The following is a 26,692-nucleotide window of genomic DNA, read 5'->3' as shown; positions in this document are numbered from 1 at the left end:
CACTCTTGGTGATGGACATTGAAATGCCCGACCCAGAGTACATTCTGCGCCCTTGCCACTCTGTGCTTCCTCCAAGTGGTGTTCAACGTGGAGGAGCACTGATTCATCAGCTGAGGGAGGGTGGTACGTGGTAATCAGCAGGAGGTTTCCTTGCCCATGTTTGACCTGATGCCATGTGACTTCAGAGTCGATGTTGATAACCCCCAGGGCAACTCCCTCCTGACTGTATACCACTGTGCCGCCACCTCTGCTGGGTCTGTCCTGCCGTTGGGACACGTCATACCCAGGGATGGTGATGGTGGTGCCTGGGACAGTATCTGTAAGATATGATTGTGTGAGGATGACTATGTCAGGCTGTTGCTTAACTAGTCTGTGAGACAGCTCTCCCAATTTTGGCACAAGTCCCCAGTTGTTCGTAAGGTGGACTTTGCAGGTTCGACAGGGCTGAGTTTGTGGTTGTCGTTTCCGGTGCCCAGGTCGATGCCGGATGGTCCGTCCAGTTTCATTCCTATTTTGAGACTTTGCTGCGGTTTGTTTTAACTGAGTGTCTTGCTGGGCCATTTCAGAGGGCATTTAACCACATTGCTGTGGGCCTGGAGTCACATGTAGGCCAGACCAGGTAAGGACGGCAGATTTCCTTCCCTAAAGGACATTAGTGAACCAGGTGGGTTTTTACAACAATCGACAATGGTTTCATGGTCATCATTAGAGTTTTAATTCCAGATTCTTAATGAATTCAAATTCCACAATCTGATGTGGTGGGATTTAAACCCGGGTCCCCAGGACATTTCCCTGGGTCTAGATCAGTAACAATGCCACTACGCCACTGCCTCCTTGCAGTTGACGTATTGGACTGTTTGTTGCCATGGAGATCTAAACACGACATGAGTGCAGTTGATGGCAATCTGCACCTGTGGAAAATCAGAGAGTGCATCCTACAGGTAATGATATCTCTCACAGTGATGGGTAAGAGGGTAATGATATCTCTCACAGTGATGGGTAAGAGGGTAATGATATCTCTCACAGTGATGGGTAAGAGGGTAATGACATCTCTCACAGTGATGGGTAAGAGGGTGATGATATCTCTCACAGTGATGGGTAAGAGGGTAATGATATCTCTCCCAGTGATGGGTAAGAGGGTAATGATATCTCTCACAGTGACGGGTGTGAGGATAATGACATCTCTCCCAGTGATGGGTAAGAGGGTAATGATATCTCTCACAGTGATGGGTAAGAGGGTAATGATATCTCTCACAGTGATGGGTAAGAGGGTAATGATATCTCTCACAGTGATGGGTAAGAGGGTAATGATATCTCTCCCAGTGATGGGTAAGAGGGTAATGATATCTCTCACAGTGATGGGTAAGAGGGCAATGATATCTCTCCCAGTGATGGGTAAGAGGGTAATGATATCTCTCACAGTGACGGGTGTGAGGATAATGACATCTCTCCCAGTGATGGGTGTGAGGGTAATGATATCTCTCACAGTGATGGGTAAAAGGGTAATGATATCTCTCACAGTGACGTGTGTGAGGATAATGACATCTCTCACAGTGATGGGCGTGAAGTTGATGAGCTCCAGCCATTATGAATGCAAAATAAAATTCCAAACCCAGAATTGGTTAATTTTGACCTATTACGACTTGCTGCCAGCAAAAGAAATGTCTTAACTGAGAAGCTGTGTCTGAACTTCTGATGTTCTATGCTTGGTGTGGATATAACATATCACATGTTGGGATTGTCCTGTGCATTCAGAGCCTGCTGAATTTCCGGCCTGCTAAGACAATGGCCATTGTTCAAAAATGATTCCCTGGACGTGAAGTCCTTTCTGGCATCCGGAAAACACAGTGGAAAATGCTCCTGTGCTGTGGAACTGCCAGTTCTCTCTCCCTTTAGACCGTGAATGTGAAAGTTAAGGAAGCTGGGCATCTGCTGTTGATGGTGCGAGTGTACATGTTTTAGGCTCTTACATGGCATTCAGCAACCCTTTGACTCTTCTCCCCATTCTATTATCTGCTCCACCAATTCCTCTGCAAGCTATTAACAACTTGTCAAGAGACCCTTTACATGAGGCTCTCAACACTGTGAGAAAGCACCAACCAAGGAGAGGAATCTGACGGACAGGCCTCTCAATTGGACCTCATTCCAGCCCAGACTGATCCAGTGGAAACCTCTTCTGTCTGCCAACTGTGACAGTCCCACCTGAAGTGCAAAGAAGAGTGCAACAAAGAGATGGCATACAGAGACATTCAGACAGAAAGAGAAAGGGAGAGGCAAAGAGAAGGAAATAGACAGAGAGAGACTGGGGAAAAAGGGAGACAGGGAAGGACAGAGACCATCAGGGACAAAGTCGGGGGAGAGACAGAGTGAAGGCCAGAGGCAAAGCAAATGGCAGGGAGAGAGATAGTGATAGAGAGAGAGAGAGGGAACACGTAGACAGAGAGGGAGAGAGAGGGAGAGAGAGAGAGAGAGAGAGAGAGAGAGTGAGACAATAAGGGAGAAGAGAGACAGAAAGAGATAGTAAGTGCAGCAGGAAGGGAGAGAGAGAGAAGGGGAAGAGAGAGACAGGGAGTGGGACAAAGACAACTCAACAAACTCTTGATCCACTGTGTACACTAAGTGTGTACCTGCCTTGGGTGTGTTTGCTGCAGACAGTGTAGATGGAGCTTTACTCTGTATCTAACCTTGTGCTATAGCTGTCCTGGGAGTGTTTGATGGGGACAGTGTGGAGGGAGCTTTACTCTGTATCTAACCCTGTGCTATAGCTGTCCTGGGAGTGTTTGATGGGGACAGTGTAGAGGGAGCTTTACTCTGTATCTAACCCCATGCTATACCTGTCCTGGGTGTGTTTGATGCGGACAGTGTAGAGGGACCTTTAGTCTGTATCTAACCCCGTGTTGTACGTGTCCTGGGAGTGTTTGATGGGGACAGTGTGGAGGGAGCTTTACTCTGTATCTAACCTCATGCTGTACCTGCCCTGTGAGTGTTTGCTGGGACAGTGTAGAGAGACCTTTACTCTGTATCTAACCCCATGCTATACCTGTCCTGGGTGTGTTTGATGCGGACAGTGTAGAGGGACCTTTAGTCTGTATCTAACCCCGTGTTGTACGTGTCCTGGGAGTGTTTGATGGGGACAGTGTGGAGGGAGCTTTACTCTGTATCTAACCTCATGCTGTACCTGTCCTGAGAGTGATGGGGACAGTATGGAGGGAGCTTTACTCTGTATCTAACCCCGTGCTGTACCTGCCCTGGGAGTGTTTGATGGGGACAGTGTAGAGGGAGCTTTACTCTGTATCTAACCCCGTGCTGTACCTGTCCTGGACAGTCTCTACTCCTTACCTTAATGAACAGAAGGAACTTTTTGCCCACAGAGTGTGCAGTTTGTGGACAGATTTTTTGAGACACAGTTACATTCTGGTTTTTTGTTTGTTTTTTTTCCTATCAATCATAAGGAGCTGAACATTAGAGTGGGTATATCTCAATGGGTGGCTTTTCTCCACCTCCTAAGCCACTGGCACAGACCAGCCCATGATCTCATAGTTAGAGCTAATGTAGAGAGATGCTGCCCCTCGTAATGTGATGTTAATTGGAACTGAGATTTATTCCCTGTACTCTGTAAGCAGTTGTATCTGCCCTAATGAGCTGGCTGATATCTGGTGGTTCTGTAGGTCCTGCTCTATATTCAAAGCTAATTTAGGATAATTGTACATGATGGGGAAATGAATCTGTTGTGCAGCCTTTCAGTTTGATGACACTGGGGCTTTGAAATTCTTCAATAAGATGATTACTCTGCCACTGTAATATTAATTCCAGGTTTGTGAGTGTGTGCAGGCACATGCTGAGGGAGCAGTGGGAAGCCAAGGAGCCTGTGGCTCACTAAGGAAATCACACCTCCTTTCAGAGCTCAGGAAACAGTGGGAGAGGCAAACATTGGAGGTGCCTCACTCACTGGAGTCTCACTGTTAGCATTATGGAAGGGGACAGTTTCCCCTGAGGCATTGCAAGTTTAGGGAGAGGCTAAGGAAGATTCAAATCTGCTGTTAGACTCGACCGAAGCTCAGAGCCCCGACCTGGAAGCTCACTGCACACAATCCGGCTATGAAGAGCTCCTTTCATTTAGCTGTCACCCTGACCTTTGAGTCAGGGGGCCATGGGTTCAAGTTCCATCTCAATCCAGGCTGACGCTCCTCGTGCAGTACTGAGGGAGTGCTGCGCTGTTCAAGGTGCCGTCTTCCTGCTGACATTTCAACAGAGGCCTCCTATGCCCAATCAGGCGGATTTGAAAGATCTCAAGTCAATACTGGGAGATGATCAGCGCAGTTCCCCGGTATCCTGAGCAAAATTTATCCCACAAGCCAAAACTGATTACCTGGTCATTACTTCACTGCTGTTAGTGGGATCTTGCTGTGCCTAATTTGGCTGCCACATTCCCTATATCACAACATTGACTACACTTCAAAAATACTTCACTGGCTGTGAAGCATTTTAGATTAAGGTTGTGACAGCAACCTGGGTTATTGAGGCCACACAGCTTCTGTTCATTGCTTCAGTTAACTGAACTTGTAAAATAAGCACGTTTCACAGGGAGATCATTGCCATTCAAACAACAGTTATTTGGGAAAGCAACACTTTCAAACAACGCAAGGGGATGGTCTGGGATAAAGATTATAAGAATTGAACAAAAGTTTATCTTTCTGTTTTGAGAGTGTGTGTAAGAATGAACATGCGTGGTGTGTGCGTGTGCATGTGTGTGAGAGGCAGAGTGAATGTATGTGTGTGAGAGAGAGTGAATGTGAGAGAGAAAGACTGTGTCTCAGAGAGAATGTGCGCGTGTCTGTGTGAGAGAGAATCTGTGTGAGAGAGTGCGTTTCTGTGTGAGAGAGTGTCTGTGAGAGAGAGAGAGTGTCTGTGAGAGTGTCTGTGAGAGAGAGTGTCTGTGTGAGAGAGAGTCTCTGAGAGACCGTATCTGTGAGCGAGAAAGCGTGTCTGTGTGTGAGAGAGAGTGAGAGAGAGCGTGTCTGTGTGAGAGAGTATGTGTGTGTATGGGTGCGAGAGACAGAGTGAGTGTGTGTGTGTGTGTGTGTGTGTGTGAGAGAGAGAGTGAATGTGAGAGAGAGACTGTGTCTGTGAGAGAGTGTGCGCGTGTCTGTGTGAGAGAGTATATGCGTGTGGATGGGTGTTAGTGTACTGTATATCGGCAGCACCAAGCTGTCATCTGTCTATAAGCAGCAATCCAGTACCTGCATTCTCCACTCTTTTTATTCTACTGCAGGTGGCCATACTTTCAGCTGCCAAAACCCTAAGTTTTGGAATTTCCTCATCACCTACCTCCTCCTTTGACCAAACCTTTGGTCACCTCTCTTAATACCTCTGTATGTGACTCAGTGTCAGTTTTTCTCTGATAATGTTCCTGCGGAGTACCCTGGGCCATTTTCCCATGTTAAAGGCATTTAGTAATCATAGAAACTAGTGCTGACAGCCTCCTGCAGAGAGATGAAATGAGATGTGATGTGCCCTGTCCCGGGTGGTGGGGAGGGAGGGGGGAAGGAGCCTGGGCATCTGCCACAGCTCCGAGTACCACCCGCCACATCAGGGCCTGTGGAGGGCCTGGTCATAAGCTGGTGACAGCTGCAGAAATAGCTGCTGTCAGTCTGGGCCACTGCTGCTCACTGATGGGATTGTACCAAGTATTTTCTTCCATCATCTCTTCACTCAACAGCCCCAGCTCATTTTTTCTACTCCCACAAAAGATTCTCAAAGAAAATCCAGCTGAGGACCTTTGGGAACACTAGCTATACCTGCCATTTTGTGGGGAAAAATGGAATATTCTTTATTCCACTCCTACTCAGGTCCCTTCCCTCACCTCTTTCTTGCCATTTCAACACACCACCCTGCTCTCATGCCCACATGTCCGTCCTTGGCCTGCTGCAATGTTCCAGTGAAGCTCAACGCAAACTGGAGGAACAGCACCTCATCTTCCGACTAGGCACTTTACAGCCTTCCGGACTGAATATTGAGTTCGACAACTTTAGATCATGAACTCTCTCCTCCATCCCCACCCCCTTTCCGATCCCCCTTTTTTCAAATATTTATTTTTAAATTTTTATATATATACTTTTTCCCATCTATTTCTATTATTATTTTTAAAATGTATTTCCATTCATTGTTTTATCCCCACCTTTTACCCTATTTTGATCTTTTCTCCCACACCGTCCCCTCCCCCGACCCATCCCCTCAGTGCCATCTGTCACTTGCTCATCCTGCTTTCTACTTAATGTCACCATTAGCACCTCCTTTAGCCAGTATCACCACCATCAACACCCCTTCCACCTTTTGTTTATGACATCTTTGGCAATCTCTCCTTTGCCTCCACCTATCACTGGCCCTCTATCCAGTTTCGCCTGTTCCAATGCCCCCACCTTAAACAGTATATATTTCACCACATTTCTACTTCTCTTTAGTTCTGATGAAGAGTCATACTGGACTCGAAACGTTAACTCTGTCTTTCTCTCCACAGATGTTGTCAGATCTGCTCAGTTTTTCCAGCAATTTTTGTATTTGTTTCAGGTTTACAGCATCCACAACGTTTTGCTTTTGTCATATTTGTGTTCCCCCTGCCAAAATGCCAAAACCATGCCCAGTGTGTTGGTGGGGGGGGCGTGGGATTGTGGCGTAGAGTTCAGCCATTATGGCACGGAAGGGGGCCATTCAGCTCATTGAGTATCTCCCACAATTGTGTAGTAGATATTGTAAAAATGGACTTTCAGAAAAGCTCCACACAAGAGGCTTATTAAGGTGGCGGGAGCTCATGGAGTTAAGGGGAAAGTGACAGTATCAATATGAGTTACAGGAAGAAAAGGGCGATGGTGGGTGGATGTATTTCAGACTGGGATGTAGTTTGCAGTGGTGCTCCTCAAAGATCAGTTTTAGGCCCATTACTTATTTCAATTATTATAAGTGATCTAGAATTGGATGTGGGGAATGGCACTATAACATTTGTAGGTGGTATAAAACCTGCAAAGTAGTAAATAATGGTGATATTAGATAATGGCTTCTGAATAACAGAGACAAAAAGGTGGAAGGGACAGAAACGTGACAAATGGAGTTTGATGTAGGCCAGTATGAGGTGGTACACTTGGGCAGCACAAATTTGGAAAGCCAGTATATCATAAATAATAGGATTTTGAAAAGTGTGAATGAGCAGAGAGAACTTGATATCCGGATACAAAAATCCGTAAAGATGGCAGGGTATATTGTAACAGTGATAAAAAAAAACATGGGTCACTTGGTTCTATAAGCACTGGAATAGAATACAAAAGCAAAGAAATCATGCTTGAACTTTATAAATCACTGGTTAGCTGGAGTTTTGTGGATAATTCTGGGCAGTACTTCAGGAAAGGTCTTAAACAGGATGTAAGGGGAATTTACCAGGATGATGTCCAAGATGAGGGGGTCTCAGTTATGAGGAGAGATTGGAAAGGTTTGGACTGTTCTCCTTAGAACAGAAAAGGTTAAGAGGTGATCTAACAGAGGGTTTCAAGATGATGAGAGGTTTTGTCAGAGTAGAGAGAGAAAAACTATTCCTTCTGGCGAATGGACCAACAACCAGAGATCACAGATTTAAAATCATTGGCAAAAGATCTATAGGAGAGAGAGCAGTGGGGATCTAGATCCCTGGAAAAGGTGTGAAAGTTGATTTCATAAATAATTTTGAAAGGGGCTTGCACACACATGTAGATGAGGAACTGACAAGGTTAAAGACAAAAAGTCAGGGTATGTGACTAAGCACAAGCACATTTTCAAAGAGCCAGCACGTGTGTGACAGGCCAAATGGCCTCCTTCTGGGCTCAATGTTTCTATGATTCTACTTATCCTTGCCTTGGGTTCCCTCATAGATCTCAGCAAACTGACAAGAAACACTGGTACTGTGTGCATCCCTGATTTTAATCGTTCCAATAATGGCTCCTCCAACTGCCCAGACCCAAAGCTCTTGAATTCCCTCCCTAAGCCTCTCACCCTATCCATCTCTCTCACCCCTTATAAGATGCTGATTAAGACCTACCTCTTTGACCAAGCTTTTGATCACCTGACCTAATATCCCCTTATGTGGCTGTGTCAAATATTCTCCTAAGGCCCCTTTGAGTCATTTTGGGATAGTCTACTATGAAAGGGAGAGTGAACTCATGTCTATACCATGCCTTTCACAACCTCAGGATATCCAAAAGTGCTGTACAAGTACAGTCACTGTTGTAATGTGGGAAACAGCAAGCTCCCACAATCAGCAATGTGATTAGAGACAGATAGGCTGCTTTTGGTAGAGGAATAAATACTGGCTAGGACATCACAAAAAAATCTCTTACTCTTCTTTGAATCGTGCTGTGGAATCATGAACATCCACCCGAAGGGGCAGGAGTGACCTTGCTTTAATCATCTCTTTCAAAAAGTGGCACCTCCCACAGTGCAGCATTCCCTCAGTAATGCTCTTGGAGTGTTGGCCTGGATTATAAGTGATACTTGGATCCACAACCCTCTGAGCGAGAGGTGAGAGTGCTACCCCCACTGACACACGGCTGATACCTAGATGAAGTCTCACTTGCACTTTCACAGGCAATTGAAGCAACATATTAGATCTCGAACTTTAAGTTATAAGTTTTCAGGTAACTTTTTTCATCTTTTCACCATGACAACTGACGGGCTGCCCTCCAACCCACAAAGAGGTAAACGAGTCTGCTTGTTTCCACTGGAGTTTAGAAGAGCGATTTGATTGAAGTATACAAGATCCTAAACGGCCTTGATAAGGTGGACGTTTCCTCTTGTGGGTGAGTCCAGAACTAGGGGTCACTGGTTTAAAATTAGGAGTCGCCCTTTTAGGACAGAGATGAGGAGGAATATTTTTCTCAGTGAGGGTTGTGTGACTCTGGAACTCTCTGCCTCCAAAGGCGATGGAGGTGGAGTCATTGAATATTTTTAAGGCAGAGGTAGATAGATTCCTGTTAGGCAAGGGAATCAAAGGTTATCGGGGTTAGCTGGGAATGTGGAAATAAAAGCACAAGAAGATCAGCCGTGATCTTATTGAATGGCGGAATAGGCTCAAGGGACCTAATGGTCTACTCCTGTTCCTATTTCTTATGTTCTCATGTCCATGGGGATTGGGTATCATCAATTCCCCAATCCCAGCACTCTGTCCCAGGACACCCTGTGACTTCCACTCCAGCTGTCAACAGGGTGTCCCATATGGTTCCTGTGTTGGGACCTTCAAAGACTGGGGGGCCTGTAAAGGCTACTGGAGCCTAAGGCTCTTCAGGCAACTAACTTCCTAACCTTATTGTCACCCATCTGGATAATCAAAGGCCTTTGACTGTTGCTCCTATTTCAACAATCTCATAATCTACTGACCCTTTCCACCTTTTCTACAAAAAAGGGTGGCCTAAAAGTAGTCCTTAAAATTATGAGGAGGTTTCATTCAGAGAGGTGCAGAGTAGATACCTCCACTGGGGTTATAAATATAAAATAGTCACTAACAAATTCAACAAAGACTTCAGGAAAAACTTCTTTACCCAGATAATGGTGAGAATGTGGAACTTGCTACCACAGGGTGTGGTTGAAGTGAATATTTGTAGATGCTTTTAAGGGGAAGTTGGATTAGCACATGAGGGAGAGAGGAACATGTTGATGGGGTGAGATGAGGAGGGGGTGTGGCAAGGAAGCTCATGTGGAATATAAACACCAGCTCCTGTTGTGCTGTACATTTTATGTAGTAAAGGTGTCTGGAGTCACTTACCCACTCAGAACCACAATGAAATCCATTACGTTCCAGCCATTCCGAAGATATGATCCTTTATGGAACACAAATCCCAGAGCCACAATTTTAATTCCAGCCTCAAAGCAGAAGATTCCAATAAAATAAGGTTCGGTTTGTTCCTGGAGGAAGAGAAGGGTGGGTCAAATGAAAAGGGAGGCAATGGGATGGAGCTCTCATTGAAAGATTAACATTATTTTTTTACAATTTATGATATCAGTGAAAGACTTTGACTGAACGTTGGTATTGCAAGAAATCCCATCAAACAATAACAAATATTGCCCCAGTCAGCCAGAAATTACCTGCCCTCCCATTCCAACCTCCCACCTCAGCTCCAACCCCATCCAGGATTGGCAAGGCCTCATTCTATATCACAAGGAACACTGTTTCTGAAGAATCTATGTAGGGAGGGACCCTCATCCTATATGCTTTTTGCAGGATGGAGGGGAGTGATCCAATAAGATAGGGAAACTCCTTTCTTATATTCCAGCTCCTTACACACCCACCGATACCCTGCCACCACCCATCCAACACCTTCCCCACCCCCAATGACCCACCCACTTGCCCAAAACCTCACTGGCCCCAGCTTCCAATTCAACCACACACCTTCTCCCTCACTCCCCTAGATCCTCACCCTCACCCTCACCCCCACCACCCCCCCCAGTACCTCATGCTCCTCTCAGATTCTCCTCCCCACCAAATCCTGACGGTCCACCAGCTCCTGGTTCCACACCTACACTCCAGACCCTCACGCATCCCCCCCTCCTTCCCCTCACCCATTCCCTAGTTCCTCAATGCCTCCCCACAGCTCCATACCCAAGTAGACACTCATTTCCCATGCTCACTCTCCTGCTCTTGCCTCAATACCCCTGACTCCTCACCCAAACTCGATCCCATGTGCCCAGCTCCTCAAACACCCCTAAGCTCTGCACCACCAGCTCCTCACCCCCAAGATTCCCACCCACACCCCGGCTCCTCACTCAACCCCATGCAGCTCCAGACTCACCAGATTTTTGGCCATGGGAGTCTTGTCTCCATTCGGTAAGTGCTGCTCCAGGGCCAGTACGACGCAGTTGGCAATAATGGTCGCCAAAATCATGTATTCAAATGGAGTGAAAGGGTTAAGGAAAACTGGACTTGCCATTGCAAAGACACACAGAGACTTTCAGTGAGACACAATTCCAGAAATCAGGCACTGCCACAAACTGTTCCATGTCTACTCCGTCAGGCTCTCTCTTGCTGCAATGCATACATTCCCTCCAGAAACACTTACCCTTGTAATATACCACTCCCTCCAGAGGCATGTACCTTTTTAATATACCACTGCCACCAGAGACATACCCTTGTAATATACCATTCCTTTCAGGGGCATTTACATTTGTAAGATACCACTTCCTCAAGAGACATCTACCCTTGTAATATAACAATCGCTGTAGAGGAAAGTAAATAAAAGACTGCACTTTTATAGCGCCTTTCACTGGAAGTTCCAAAGTGCCTTCAGCCAATGAAGAACTTTTGAAGAGTAGCCACTGCAGCCAATTTGCACACAGCAAGCTCCTACAAGCATCAATATGGTAATGAACATATAATCTGTTTTTGTGTTGTTGATTGAGGGCCAACTATTGGTTAGGAATTGGAAAGAGCAGTCCTGCTCTTAGTTGAAATTACGTCCACTCAAGGGGGCAGATAGGGCAACATCACTAACATCTCAGTCCTCCAACAGTGCAGCCCTCCTTTAGTACCAGACTGGAAGCGTTAGCCAAGTACAATGGCATTCCCTCCAGAGACACATTCGCTTGTATTATAGCAGTAGTTCTCAAACTTTTTTGTCTGTAGACCACTTAGGTGTGGCCAAAGACCCTGTAGATCACCTAGTGATCCTACTGCATCCTGCTTTCACTTGTCTCTGGGAAAAAAAATCATCAGAATGATTGGGAAGAATGGCTACAGCATATACACTGTTAGAAGATATAAATATTTGGCTCTTTTACTACTAAATGCAATAAATTTATGTACATTAATACTACAAGAGAACACATTTATTTCAAACATTGTTATAAAATCACCACAATTATCTTCAGTTAATAATGCAAATAATAAATCAATATTAATCACTGGAATTAAACATTAATATAAATCTTGCTCATAAAATTGCATTGTCCTTGTGTTTATGAAGACTTGTGCCATGCATGTGGGAGTCCGACTGGCTATACGATGCTGAGTGGTGGGGATGAGGATTCTGTCATGCTCTCCCACACGGCCTCCATTGTAACGTTGCACATCAGTGGCTTGCGTTTTGCACCCTCACAGACAAGTGATCAACAAACCCGACTTTGAGAGTTAGTGGAGTATAGCACAGAATTCATAGACCTGCAACCTTGTAATAGACCATACCCTTCAGAGTCATGTACCCTTGTAATATACCATTTCCTTCAGTCACATACCTTTGTACTATACCACTCCAAATATTCCCTTTTAATATACCACTCCCTCCAGAGTCACGTACCTTTGTAAGATACCACTCCCTCCAGAGTCACGTACCTTTGTAATATACCACTCCCTTCAGAGTCATGTACCCTTGTAGTAAACTACTCCCTCTAGAGTCACGTGTCCTTGTAATATACCACTCCCTTCAGAGTCACCTACCCTTGTAATATACCACTCCCTTCAGAGTCATCTACCCTTGTAATATACCACTCCCTTCAGAGTCACCTACCCTTGTAATATACCACTCCCTTCAGAGTCCCCTACCCTTGTAATATACCACTCCCTTCAGAGTCACCTACCCTTGTAATATACCATTCCCTGCAGAGAAATGTACCCATGTTTTATGCCACTCTCTCCAGAAACACCTACCCTGGTAATATACTACTCGATCCAGAAACATTCTAAGGAAATGAAGCAAACTGATATCACTTTTAGCTTGACCATATTAACTGTCAGGTCCTGCGATGAGATGGAAATCAGCTGATGCTTGTTTTTCTGTCTTTTAAAATCAAACTTTTTGAGCTGTGGTAAAACAGTGAAATAAAACAAAAGGTACCGGAAACAGAGATTGTGCAGGTGTATTTGGATGGACTTTGGTGACCAACATAGATAAGATGGTGCCCATTCTTTTAGCATTCATTCTACAAAGATTTTTACCAGGAAGGTTGAATGCAACGGGCTTCACGTGGTCGAAAATTACTGATAGACAATTTTCTGGGTGGTTTCAAACCCAATGGTATAAACAAAGAGTTCAGAATATAATTGGATATTGAGAGTTTAGGAGAAGCATCATTAGGCAGCGTAGCCTGTGAATACAGTAACCCAGATCCATCCTCTGAAGAGAGTACGGGAGGTTGAACATATTAGAAACATTTACTGCACTCACAAGAGACCAGCATTGAAGAGATAAACCCAACCAAGTGTCGATTGGAAATCTGTGGTCAATAGAAGCCGGCCACTTTGGATGATTGTATGACTAAATGTAATGGAAACATATTTGAGCATTTTGATGCCAGATGTTGTTGCAGTATTTATTTGCCAGACATACAGGAATGATGCTGATTTTTAAGAAATTCTCTCTTTCCTTTCTTAACCTGTTAAATTAGTCATCATTTTCTGTAATTATTCTGTGTATCTCCTCTTCTTTCTCTACCTGTTAAATCTATAATCGTTTTCTGTAATAATTTTAAATAAACCATAAACCCATTAAGTATAACTACTTTTTGAGTGAGACATTAATTTATCTCTTGTAATTCGCCGGTCAAAGTGAACCTGAGCCTAAGTGAGTGATTTAAAACAAAAAAGCTTACAAATTAGCATGCCTGGGCGGGCTTGCATTAAGAAACTTAAAAAAGGCACACCCAAATTTAAAGGAGAAACATAGAAACATAGAAACTAGGAGCAGGAGTAGGCCATTCTGCCCCTCGAGCCTGCTTCGCCATTCATTATGATCATGGCTGATCATCCAACTCAATAGCCTGCTCCCGCTTTCTCCCCATGCCCTTTGATCCCCAAGAGCTATATCTAACTCCTTGAAAGCATACAATGTTTTGGTCTCAACTACTTGGCCATTGACGAAGTAGTAACTAAGTAGATAGCAGGAAAGTTATCTTTAAATGAGGGTTGTGTTTGAATAATCCTAAACAGGGATAGCTTGGTATGAAGCAGAACAATGGAGGCAATGTACACCCTGCCTCCCCAGGATGCTAAGGGCTGTTTGGCTTATGACATTACCAGAGACAGTTTAAAGATTATGAATGTGAAAAGATCAGGTTAAGAAAATAAATTGAGAAAGAGAACACAAACACTAGTGGCTGTGAGGCTGTGGTTGATTGTTAAAAGAACAAGGAAGAGAAATGTATGAGTGAGGAATCATAGAATGGTCACAACATAAAAGGAGGCTATTCAGCCTATCGTGTCTATGCTGGCTCTCTGCAGGGGCAATTCACCTGGTGTCCCTGTGGTCCTGGCCATTTCTCCTTTTCAGATAATGATCCAATTTCCTTTTCAATGCTGAGATTAAATCTGCCTCCATCGCACTCTCAGGCAGTAGTGAGGATCATTCCAGACCCTAACCGCTTGACGTGTGAAAAAGTTTCTCCTCATGTCTCCATTGCTTCTTTGGCCAATAACCTTAAATCTGTGACCTCATTCTCGATCCTTCCACCACTGGAAACAGTTTCTCCCTATCTACTCTGTCCAGACCCTCATCATTTTGAATACGTCTAACAAATCTCCTCTCTCAAATCTTCTCTCAGCCTTCTTTTCTCTCAGGAAAACTGTCCAAACTTCTCCAATCTATCTGTTTAACTGAAGTACTTCATCCCTGGAATCATTCTCGTGAATCTTTTCTGCACTCTCTCCAACGCCTTCACATCCTTCCTAAAAGGTAGTGACCCAGGACATGGCACAATGCTCCAGTTGAGGCCAAACCAGTGTTTTATAAAGGTTTAACATAACTTTCTTGCCCTTATATTCTATGTCCTTACTGTTAAGGCTTTATGCTTTATTAATTGTTGTCTCAGCCTGTCCTTTCACCTACAATGATTGTGCAAATAAACACCCAGGTCCTTCTGTTCCTGCACCCTCTTTAGAATTGTACCCTTTTATTTTATATTGTCTCTCCATGTTCTTCCTACCATAAGGGATCACTTTGCACTTCTCTGCATCGAATTTCATCTGCCAGTTGTCTACCCATTCCTCCAACCTGTCAGAAAGCAAAACAGAAAATGCTGGAAAAACTCAGCAGGTCTGACAGCATCTGTGGAGAGAGAAACAGAATTAACGTTTTGAGCTTGTATGACCCTTCTTTAGAGTTTTTCCAGAATTTTCTGTTTTGCTTTCAGATTTCTAGCATCTGCAGTATTTTGCTTTTACCTCCAACCTGTCTATGTCCTTTTGAAGTTCAACACTATCCTCCTCACAATTCAAAATGCTTCCAAGTTTTATATCAGCTGCAAACTTTGAAATGGTGCCCTGTACACCAAGCTCTAGGTCATTAACATATATCAGGAAGAACAGGGGTTCTAACATTGACCCCTGGAGAATTCCACTACAAACCTTCCTCCTGTCTGAAAAACACCCATTAACCACTACTCTCTGTTTTCTGGCACTCAGTCAATTCCGTATCCATGTTGTTACTGTCTCTTATTCCATGAACTCTAACATTTCCCACAAGTCTGTTATGTGGCACTGTATCAGGTGCCTTTTGAAAGTCCATGTACACCACATCAGCAACATTACCCTCATCAACCCTCTCTGTTACCTCTTCAAAAAACTCCAAGTTAGTTATTTTCCCTTAATATAGCTGTGCTGGCTTTCCTCAATTAACCTGCATTGCCCAAGTGATTTAATTTTGTCCCGAATTATCGTTTAAGATTTTCTCCAGCGCCGAGGTTAAACTGACCGGTCTGTAGCTGCTAGGTTTATCTTTATACCCTTTTCTGAACAAGGAACAAGATTGGAAAATTATGACCAGTGCCTCTGCAATTTTCACTCTTACTTCCCTCAGTTTCCTTGGATGCATCTCATCCGGTCCTGGTGTCTTATCAGCTTTAAAGTACAGACAACCTATCCAATGCACCCTCAACATCAATTTTAAACCATTCAAGTGTCTGAATTTCCTCCCCTTTCACCATGACCTGTGCAGCCTCTTCTTTCTTGGTAAAGACTGATGCAAAGTATTAATTTATTACCTCCCCTATGCTACTTGCCTCTATGTGTAAATCCCCTTTTTGGTCCCTAATTGGCCCTAACCTCTTTTTACCACCCGTTCACTATTTATATGCCTATAGAAAGCCTTGAGATTCCTTTTACATCAGTTGCCAGTCTCTTCTCATGCTCTCTTTTTGCTTACCTTTTCACTCTCCCTCTGAACTTTCTACGCTGGCCTGGTTCTCCAATGTATTATCATCCTGACATCCGTCATAACCACACCTTCTCTGCTTCATCTTTATCTCTCTCTTTTGTCTTTCTCTCTTCTTTTCCGGGGAGCTCTGAATTTGTTTGCCCTCCCTCTCCCTCTCATGAGACATGAGAGGAAAGAAAGAAATAGATTGTCCAGGAGAATGTGGAGTTATGACTTTCAATTGTCATAATGGAGAGGCATAAAAGAAAATCCTGGGTTAGGGAAAAAGGTTAAGAGGAAAAGAAATGGATTCAAAAGGTCCAAAAGCAAAATTTAAAACTGTGGTAAGAAACAAATAGGTTCCATGTTGTTGTTAAGGGAAAGAAACTGGATTTTGTGGCCAAAAACCTATGCATTGCGAGTGGTGGGAAACTTTCCTGCCAATGAGAGTTGTTCATGTCTGTATGCATGTGCTCTTCCCCACAGAGCTACAACTCATTAACCCTTTAACGTCAGAAGCAGGAGTTCATTACCTCTTCCTGTGGCTGGAATTTTATGGGTCATTTGGAGCGGGATCGGTGATTGGTGGGGTGCGCGGGGAGTAGAATACAGTAGGGACGTGCTTGGCTGCAAGGCGACCATGCAGGGCGGACTTCACATTACGACACGGCGGGTCACCAACTAAAACAACGATTAATCCAAATGTGAACTTTACGAATGGCACGAGGGAACCATGCAAGATGTCCCAGACCTCCGTCTGGTTAAAGGAGGGAAGGAGCTGAGGCGTCAGTGCTGCCTCTGCCAGTCAGCCATGCAGAGATACAATTTGTGATGGAGGCATGTGGAAGGCAGGTCATTGCCAGACAACAGCACAGGGGGTATGAAGGGAGCAACAAGAACAGAGGGGGAAAGAGAGGAGGCCAGCACTAAAGGGGGCAAGAGAAGAGGACAACACTAATAGAGGAAGCAAGTCAAGAGGGCAGCACTGACAGAGGGGACAAGTGAAGGGGCAGCACTAACAGAGGAGGCAAGTGAAGGGGCAGCACTAACAGAGGGGACAAGTGAAGGGGCAACACTAACAGAGGGGACAAGTGAAGGGGCAACACTAACAGAGGGGACAAGTGAAGGGGGCAGCACTAACAGAGGAGGCAAGTGAAGGGGGCAGCACTAACAGAGGAGGCAAGTGAAGGGGGCAGCACTAACAGAGGAGGCAAGTGAAGGGGGCAGCACTAACAGAGGAGGCAAGTGAAGGGGGCAGCACTAACAGAGGAGGCAAGTGAAGGGGGCAGCACTAACAGAGGAGGCAAGTGAAGGGGGCAGCACTAACAGAGGAGGCAAGTGAAGGGGGCAGCACTAACAGAGGAGGCAAGTGAAGGGGGCAGCACTAACAGAGGAGGCAAGTGAAGGGGGCAGCACTAACAGAGGAGGCAAGTGAAGGGGGCAGCACTAACAGAGGAGGCAAGTGAAGGGGGCAGCACTAACAGAGAGGGTGTTTAAAGAGCCCATCATTGGCAGTGGGGGTGTGCTGCAAGGGACACAGAGGAGTGGAGACACTTGCTCCCAAGGGTCTAGCCCGGCGTAGGATGAAGACGTCCTGCAAAGGACATGCAGGACGAGGAAAGAGCCCACTGCCGTGGGCCTAATCAATCCAGTCTTCGCGGTTCCCCCCCCCCAAGTAGGAGTAGTAGCTTAGAGGGAGGGAGAACCAGGTCCCAGTAGGAGATCACGAACCTCAGGAGCAGCAAGAGGGCCAGCCTCCAGGTGGGCCTGCTGGAGAAGGGCATAGAGGAAATGCCAACAGGCACCTGTGCACAGCAGAGGCTATCCCCAGGAGAGTGTATAGTACATGGCTCAATTATCTGCAACTTTCTGAGCGGCAGTGTCAGTGATGCATACAGCTCTCCAGTGAGGCAGTTACTGATCTCTGTGCCATGCTGGAGGACAGACAGACCCATAGGGGGTTAGTGAACACCCAATGCCAGTGGCCTTGAAGATCACCCTGTTTTTCAACTTTTACAGGTCTGGCTCTTTCCAGGGATCTGCTTGGGACACGTGTGGGATTGCGCAGGCTGCAGCCCATGCAGATGCCCAGTGTCATGTCCAAGGGGGCTGGCGACTATGTGCACTACTGACCCAACCAGGGCAGTCAGGCTGAGAGATCCAATGTCTTCGAGGCTGTCATTGGATTCGCCCATGTCATTGACTGCTCGCATGTGGCTAACAAGGCTCCCAGGGACCAGTGTACTTCATCCACAGGAAGGGCTTCCATTTCAACAACATCCAACTGGCCGGCAACCACAGAAAGCAGGTCCTTCAGGTGTGTGCTCAGTTCCTGGGAAGCAGCCTCGATTCCTACAAACTCAGGCGGTCCCAGGCATCCCTGCTGTTCTGCCACCATCCCACATACAGGATTGATTCTCGGGAACAAGGGAGACATTGAAGGCATGGCTGCTTACAGCTGTGAGGAAACCTCAGAGTGCAGCAGAGGACTGCTACAAACAGCTGCCACAGGTCCGCATGAGCAACTATCGCCAGGACTGCTGAGGATGAGATTGAGGTGCCGAGGTCAAACCGCATACCCCAGCAAGGGTAACGGTCTTTGTGCTCTGCAGAAGGGGCAGGCCTGGAGTAATGAGGCCATCGTAGATCAGCAATCCTCCTCAGTTAGGAGGATGTGGAGGCAGGAACTGAGCAGTTGGCAGAGGATGAGGAACCTCCTTGAACCAGAGGCAACAGGAAATGAGAGACGCACAAGGGAGGCTCAGGGCAATCTCATTCAAACCCATTAACCCTGATGCCCTTTTACAGTCTGTGCAATAAAGACTCACCTCAATGCGTACTGACTGGCAGCTTCACAGCACGCACTGACAAAGCTGGGGAGCTGACCAGACAGGGCCTAGAGCAGCACTCACAGCCTATAGAGGGAGGGAGGCATGAGACCTAACAGGGCAGCAAGAATGGAAAGGATGACCAACAGCAGTAAATTGAACATTTATTGAGTGGCATAACATAATAAACCCTTAACATATACAAAATCGAAATGCCTGTAAACCTCAAGTGCATCAAGGTGCTGTTCTTAACTCCCTTACGGATGCTCCTATGTGGTGCCCCTCCCACCCTTACTCTAGTAGCTGCTTTGGAGGCAGGCCACTGACTTAGCTGCCCCTTGGCCTTAGTGGCCATCCTCTGCCTGCCTGAGGCCTGGCAGGACCCAGCATGCTGAGGGGCTTGGGCACAGGTACAGGACCCACCTCCATCATCACAGCTTGAGGCCCTGGTGTCACTGACAGAGGGACTGAGGTGCTGTCTGCAGCAGGAGCACTCTGAGAGAAGCCGCCAGATGCAGGAGTCAACCACTCCTTGTCCCTTGTAAAACACAATTGTACCTCCCTGCTGAGGTGACAAGTATGAGGACCTGGTGGAGTCTCTCGGCGTTTTGTTCCCCTCTCCCGTTACCACTGCTCCGCTGTGCCCATGGGCAATGGAATCTAATACTGAGTGAAAACCCGCTGTGAGTATATCTGTGCTGATGGAGGGTATGGGGGAATGAAATGACGCTGAACCATCCGCGGATTCGGCCTCCTCCTCGGAGACTGGCTCCCAGTCCCTCCATCTACGTATACCGAATCCTGCATGAGAGAACACACATATTAAGGAGTTAAGGCTTCCCATCTCCTCATCCCACTATGTGCCATGCAGAGCTCCATGTGTCCAGTGGTGGTGGTCACAGGGAGCCTCAGCTCATATGTTGCTCAGACACACCCTTGTGCACCTGCGCTTTGCTCACTCACTCTCATGTCATGATCTGCTGTTCCAGCATCAACAATCAATCGGCAGCCCTGACATTCAACCAGCTCCAGGGCCTCCTTCTCCATTGGGGTCAGGGTGCACTGGCCTGGGAGCTTTCCATCAGTCTTGGCCCTGCATTTATAGCAGTGAGCCTGATTCTCCTGCCAGCAAAATGAGGGACATTAATCTCTCCACAAAGGCTGGCACAATACCTATCATGCTGGCAGCCCTTAAGTTATGGTGGGGGTTCAAGACTGCATCCTCCATACGGCTGCTGTTAAAGGACCTCATGGGGGTCAGCAATGACAGACGGTTGACTTCACCAAGATGCAGCTGTGCATCTGACAGGATATACTGCCTGCTCCCCTTCTCATTGACTGGGTGGTCAATCCCTCCCAGCCTTAGCTCAGCCTTCCCACCAACTGAGGAAAAGGGTATTTGAGGACCAGGATCTTAAACCTGAGACGAACAGATGACCAGCAGTAATCCCTGTGTTTCTATCTGCTTCGGAGACTTGGACAACCAACCACAGGCACCGCAGAAGCACTGGAGAAGTACCACTAGTCTGTCTTTGCAAAGATCATCCAAACCTGGTTACAAGAAAGATGATCCAATAGCACCAACCACAACCAAAATAACATACTCAGCAGTGAGGCACTAATCACACAAAACCAGCTCTGCTGGCCAGACTCTTCAGTACTATCATCAGGAGGGGTCTTCACTAAGATGACTGACCAGAGGGGTCTTCAGCACTGTAATCGACAGGAGGGGTCTTCATCAATGTCAGCGGCAGGAGGGGTCTTCATCAATGTCAGCGGCAGGAGGGGTCTTCAATGCTGTAATCCACCATCACCATCCCTGGGTATATCCTGTCCCACTGGCAGACACAGAGGTATACAGTCAGGAGGGAGTTGCCCTGAGAATCCTCAACATTGACTCTGGACCCCATGAAGTTTCATGGCATCAGGTCAAACATGGGCAAGGAAACCTCCTGCTGAATACCATGTACCGCCCTCCCTCAACTGATGAATCAGTGCTCCTCCATGTTGAACACCACTTGGAGGAAGCACTGAGGGTGGCAAGGGCGCAGAATGTACTCTGGGTGGGGGACTTCAATGTCCATCACCAAGAGTGGCTCGGTAGCACCATTACTGACCGAGCCCTAAATGACATAGCTGCTAGACTGGGTCTGCGTCAGATGGTGAGGGAATCAACAAGAGGGAAAAACATACTTGACCTCATTCTCACCAACCTGCCTGCTGTAGCTGCATCTGTCCATGACAGTGTCAGTAGGAGTGACCATTGGACAGACATTGTGAAGACGAATGCCCGCCTTCACATTGAAGATACCATCCATCGTGTTGTGTGGCACTACCACCCTGCTAAATGGGATAGATTTCAAACAAATCTAGCAACTCAAGGCTGGGCATGATGAGGTGCTGTAGGCCATCAGCAGCAGCAGAATTGTACTCGAACTCAATCTGTAAACTCATGGCCCGGCATATCTCCCACTCTCCCATTACCATCGAGCCAGGAAATCAACACTGGTTCAATGAAGAGTGCAGGAGGGCATGCCAGGAGCAGCACCACACATACCTAAAAATGAGGTGTCAACCTGGTGAAGCTATAACACAGGACTACTTGAGTGTCAAACAGCACAACCAGCAAGTAATAGACAGAGATAAGCGATCCCACAACCAACTGATCAGATCTAAGCGCTGCTGTTCTGCCACATCTAGTCGTGAATGGTGGTGGACAATTAAACAACTCACTGGAGGAGGAGATTCCACAAATATCCCCATCCTCAATGATGGAGGAGCCCAACACACTAGTGCAAAAGATAAGGCTGAAGCATTCACAACAATTGTCAGCCTGGAGTGCTGAATGGATGATCCATCTCGGCCTCCTCCGGAGATCCCCAGCATCACAGATGCCAGTCTTCAGCCAATTTGATTCACTCCACATGATATCAAGAAACAGCTGGAGGCACTGGAAACTGCAAAGTCGATGGGCCCTGACAATATTCTGGCAATTGTACTTGTGCTCCAGAACTTGCCGCACCCATAGCCAAGCTGTTCCATTACAGTTACGACACTTGCATCTGCCCGACTATGTGGAAAATTGCCCAGGTATGTCCTGCACACAAATAGCAGGACAAATCCAACCCGGCCAATTACCGCCCCATCGGTCTACTCTCGATCATCAGTAAAATAATGGAAGGGGACATCAACTGTGCTATCAAGTGGCACTTGCTTAGCAATAACCTGCTCACTGATGCCCAGTTTGGGTTCCGCCAGGGCCACTCAGCTCCTGACCTCATTACTGCCTTGGTTCAAAAATGGACAAAAGAGCTGAACTCCCGAGGTGAGGTGAGAGTGACTGCCCTTGACATCAAGGCAGCATTTGACCGAGTGTGGCATCAAGGAGCCCGAGCAAAACTGGATTCAGTGGGAATCAGGGGGAAAACTCTGCTGGCTGGAGTCATACCTAGCACAAAGGAAGATGATTGTGGTTGTTGGAGGTCAGTCATCTCAGCTCCAGGACATCACTGCAGGAGTTCCTCAGGGTAGTGTCCTCGGCCCAACTATCTTCAGCTGCTTCATCAATGATCTTCCCTCCATCATAATGTCAGAAGTGGGGATGTTCACTGATGATTGCACAATGTTCAGCACCATTCGTGACTCCTCAGATACTGAAGCAGTCCATGTCCATATGCAGCAAGACCTGGACAATCTCCGGGCTTGGGCTGACAAGTGGCAAGTAACATTCGCAGCACACAAGTGTCAGCCAATGACCATCTCCAACAAGAGAGAACCCAACCATCACCCCTTGATGTTCAATGGCATTATCATCACTGAATCGCCCACTATCAATATCCTGGGGTTACCATTGACCAGAAACTGAACTGGACTAGCCATATAAATACTGTGGCTACAAGAGCAAGTTAGAAGCTAGGAATTGTGCAATGAGTAACTCACCTCCTAACTCCCCAAAGCCTGTCCAACCATCTACAAGGCACAAGTCAGGAGTGTGATGGAATATTCTCCACTTGCCTGGATGAGGCAGCTCCCACAACACTCAAGAAGCTTGACACCATCCAGGACAAAGCAGCCGTTTGATTAGCACCACATCCACAAACATTCACTCCCTCCACCACCGACGCACAGTAGCAGCAGTGTGTACCATCTACAAGATGCACTGCAGGAACTCACCAAGGCACCTTAGGCAGCACCTTCCAAACCCATGACTGCTACCACCTAGAAGGTCAAGGGCAGTAGATAGATGGGAACACCACCACCTGGAAGTCCCCCTCCAAGCCACTCACCACCCTGACTTGGAAATATATCGCCGTTCCTTCACTGTTGCTGGGACAAAATCCTGGAACTCCCTCCCTAACAGCACTGTGGGTGCACCTACACCACATGGACTGCAGCGGTTCAAGAAGGTGACTCACCACCACCTTCTCAAGGGGCAACTAGGGATGGGTAATAAATGCTGGCCCAGCCAGTGAAGCCCACATCCCACGAGTGGAAAAAACATAATCGGCAGGCGGGGTCTTCAGCCCCCTAATCAGCAGGAGGGGTCTTCAGCACTGTTGGTGAGGCAAGTTTTTTAAATAAAGCAGCAGTACATGGAGGGCTGGAAGCTCTGTAAGATGGGACCAACATGTACCTTTCAGTCAGCTGACACCTCATTGCCCACCTCTACCCTGTAATTTGATAGGCCCTTCACATCTTGAGTTAATTGGCTGGCCACTGTGTGCTCACACCCAGGTCACATGACCCTCAGTCAGCAGCTGCACCCACTTCCCATGCAGCGGCTGGGAGCTCCAGCCTCTGAATGAAAGCAGTGTTATGCATGCTCAGGTTTATAGGCAGATGAATCATGCTCTGGCTATGCACTGAAACTGAATGTTCCTTGGTCTCGAGATCTGGAAATATAACACAGATGTTTAACACTTTTAGTTCATAATTCATTACAGTCAACAATATTCAAAGTTGCCTGGAAGTACAGAATTGTGAATGTGATTCTTCAGTCTGTTCATTTTAATATTAGGTTGTGTGCCCAGAATTAGGAATTACATTTTATATTAAAGGTGCTGGTACGGGATTTATTTTCATGTAAAATTTTGCTTTGCAACTGTTAAAGGCATCAGAGAGTCTGTTTGTAAAACATAAGCTGCAGCCATGAAGACTTGAAGATGTCTGGCAGAATCCAATTTGAACTTTTCAAAACACTTTACGTTATCTGGACCAGAGACATTTTTAAAAAAAAAACTGCTTGTGTTTATTTTGCTGTTTCAATGAAAGACATGTCTTACTGTTTTTCCAGATGACATTAAGTAGCAAACATGCAGGAACTGATGATTGGTTTCACGTAAAGGAGGATAATTAACGGAGATTTGGGAAAGATTTAGCCCCCTTTTCCATTATTAAAAAACTAGAAAGGTTGCATTGCTATCTCTTTGAAACACTGGTTAAATGTTTCAGAGCTCACAGGCTTTGGGAAGCTCCACCCTCTAACTTTTTTTGGATTTTTATTCATTCACGGGATGTGGGCTTCGTTGGCGAGACCAGCATTATTATCCATCCCTAGTTGCCCTTGAGAAGGTGGTGCTGAGCTGCCTTCTTGAACCGCTGCTATCCATTTGGTGTAGGTACACCCACAGTGCTGTTAGGGAGGGAGTTCCAGGATTTTAACCCAGCGACAGTGAAGGAACGGTGATATATTTCTAAGTCACGATGGTGAGTGGCTTGGAGGGTAACTTCAGGTGGTGGTGTTCCCATGTCTCTGCTGCCCTTGTCCTTCTCGATGGTAGAGGTCATGGGTTTGGAATGTGCTAAGGACCCTCGGTGAATTCCTGCAGTGCATCTTGTAGATGGTACACACTGCTGCTGCTGTGTGTCAGTGGTGGAGAGGGTTAATGTTTGTGGATTTGGTGCCAACTGATCAGGCTACATTGTCCTATATGGTGCTGAGCTTCTTGAGTGTTGTGGGAGCTGCACTCATCCAGGCAAGTGGAGAGTATTCCATCACACTCCTGACTTATGCCTTGTAGATGGTGGACAGGCTTTGAGGAGTCAGGAGGTGAGTTACTCGCCACAGGATTCCTAGCTTCTGACCTACTCTTGTAGCCACAGTATTTATATGGCTAGTGCAGTTCAGTTTCTGGTCAATGGTAACCCCCAGGATGTTGATAGTGGGGGATTCAGTGATGATAATGCCATTGGTTGTCAAGGGGTGATGGCTAGATTCTCCCTTGTTGGAGATGGTCATTGCCTGACACTTGTGTGGCGCGAATGTTATTGGTCACTTGGCAGCCCAAGCCTGGATATTGTCCAGCTCTAGCTGCAAATGGACACGGACTGTTTCAGTATCTGAGGAGTCACAAATGTTGCTGGTGCTAGAATTATGGAGGCTGTATTTAACTATGGAAGTTGACTTTATCTTACATTTTAATTTTTCTTTAGTTTTATTATTGTCATTTTGGAAAGGCACCTGAAGAAAGAACAGGGTAAATTACATAACTTATCTTTACTTCTTAAAACACATGCTATTTTGTTATGCGTTTGGTTAATAAGCATTAGCATGAATTAAATTGGAAGTATTAATGTTAACTAATCCTTGTGAAAACACAAATTTCATGCATGGCAGTGAAATTTTGGTTAGTATGATAGAACATGTGGCAGTCTTCTGATCTGCAGATGGTAGCATCGTAATAATGTTACTGGATTACTAATCCAGAGGCCCCGAATGTTGCTCTGAAGACATGAGTTAAAATCCCACCACAGTTGCTGGGGGAACTTGATGAATAAATGTGGCATAAAATGCTCATCTCAGTGATGATGATCAGGAAACTACTGGATTGATATGAAAATCCATCAAAATCACTCGAATCTTTCTGGGGAGGAAATCTGGCCCAAGTATTATTTCAGGTCCACAGCAATGTGGCTGACTCTGAAATGGCCTAGCAAGCCATTCAGTTGCATCAAACTGCTGCAGGAAAGTCAACAGCACAGCGGGCGTACCTACTTGTGGACTGTAGCAGCTCAAGGCGGCGGCTAACCATCACCTCCTTATCAAGGGCAATTTAAGGATGGGCAACAAATGCTGCCTCACATTGCAAGAACAGATGGAATAAACCTGGATCTAAGGCTTGCACATATAACTTTGGCAGTTTTGAATTTCTTCAGTGTTTAATCGCATGAATTGGAGTCGGAGATATTTCAAGAGATGCTGGTTGTTAAGGCATTCCGGTGTTGGGAACGTCTCGCAAAATAATGCTAAAAGGTTTCAAAACAATTGAGGAAGAATTTTCAGGTCGGCGAGCGGGGGCAGGGCCCCTCCCCCACCGCCCGCACAGCGAGCGCTCAGCACTTCCGGACAGGCGTCACGCTGGGTGGGCCTTAATTGGCCCGCCCACATAAAATAGCGGCGTGGCCCCGATTGGGTTCCTGCCCGCCCCCGCACAATACCAACCCCATCCCCAATGGGGGGAGCTTTCTGCCCTTGGAATTTAATCTAAAATGCTACCTCCCCGATGAGGTTTTATTTTCCCTTTGAAATTAGTAAAATTACTCATGATTTTAGTTTTATTAACTTCCACGAGTGAAAAAGAAGTGTAAGTTTAAAAAAGGGTATCACAAACAAGGGAGATGGTTTAAATGGTGCGAGGTTCACTGGAGATCAAGAAGTTGCTTTTCAACAAACAAACAAAAGTGCTGTTTAATTTTATTTTTTATTCACCACACATTGGCATTGCATGAGTA

General features: G+C 46.2%; 1 protein-coding gene across 1 annotated transcript in view; it reads right to left on the bottom strand.

Annotated features, from left to right (window-relative positions):
- The window catches only part of LOC144692683 (putative voltage-dependent R-type calcium channel subunit alpha-1E), a 902,642-nt gene that overhangs the window by 479,600 nt on the left and 396,350 nt on the right, over positions 1-26,692 (bottom strand). The window contains 2 exon segments of the mRNA XM_078561778.1: positions 9,782-9,921; positions 10,806-10,911. Coding sequence (XP_078417904.1) covers positions 9,782-9,921; positions 10,806-10,911 — 246 coding nt within the window.

This window comes from Cetorhinus maximus, chromosome 17 (genome assembly GCF_964194155.1).
Source record: "Cetorhinus maximus chromosome 17, sCetMax3.hap1.1, whole genome shotgun sequence".
NCBI classification, from domain to species: domain Eukaryota; kingdom Metazoa; phylum Chordata; class Chondrichthyes; order Lamniformes; family Cetorhinidae; genus Cetorhinus; species Cetorhinus maximus.
The sequence above is the reverse complement of the archived record's forward strand: the minus strand, read 5'-3'. Positions and strand labels throughout refer to the sequence as shown.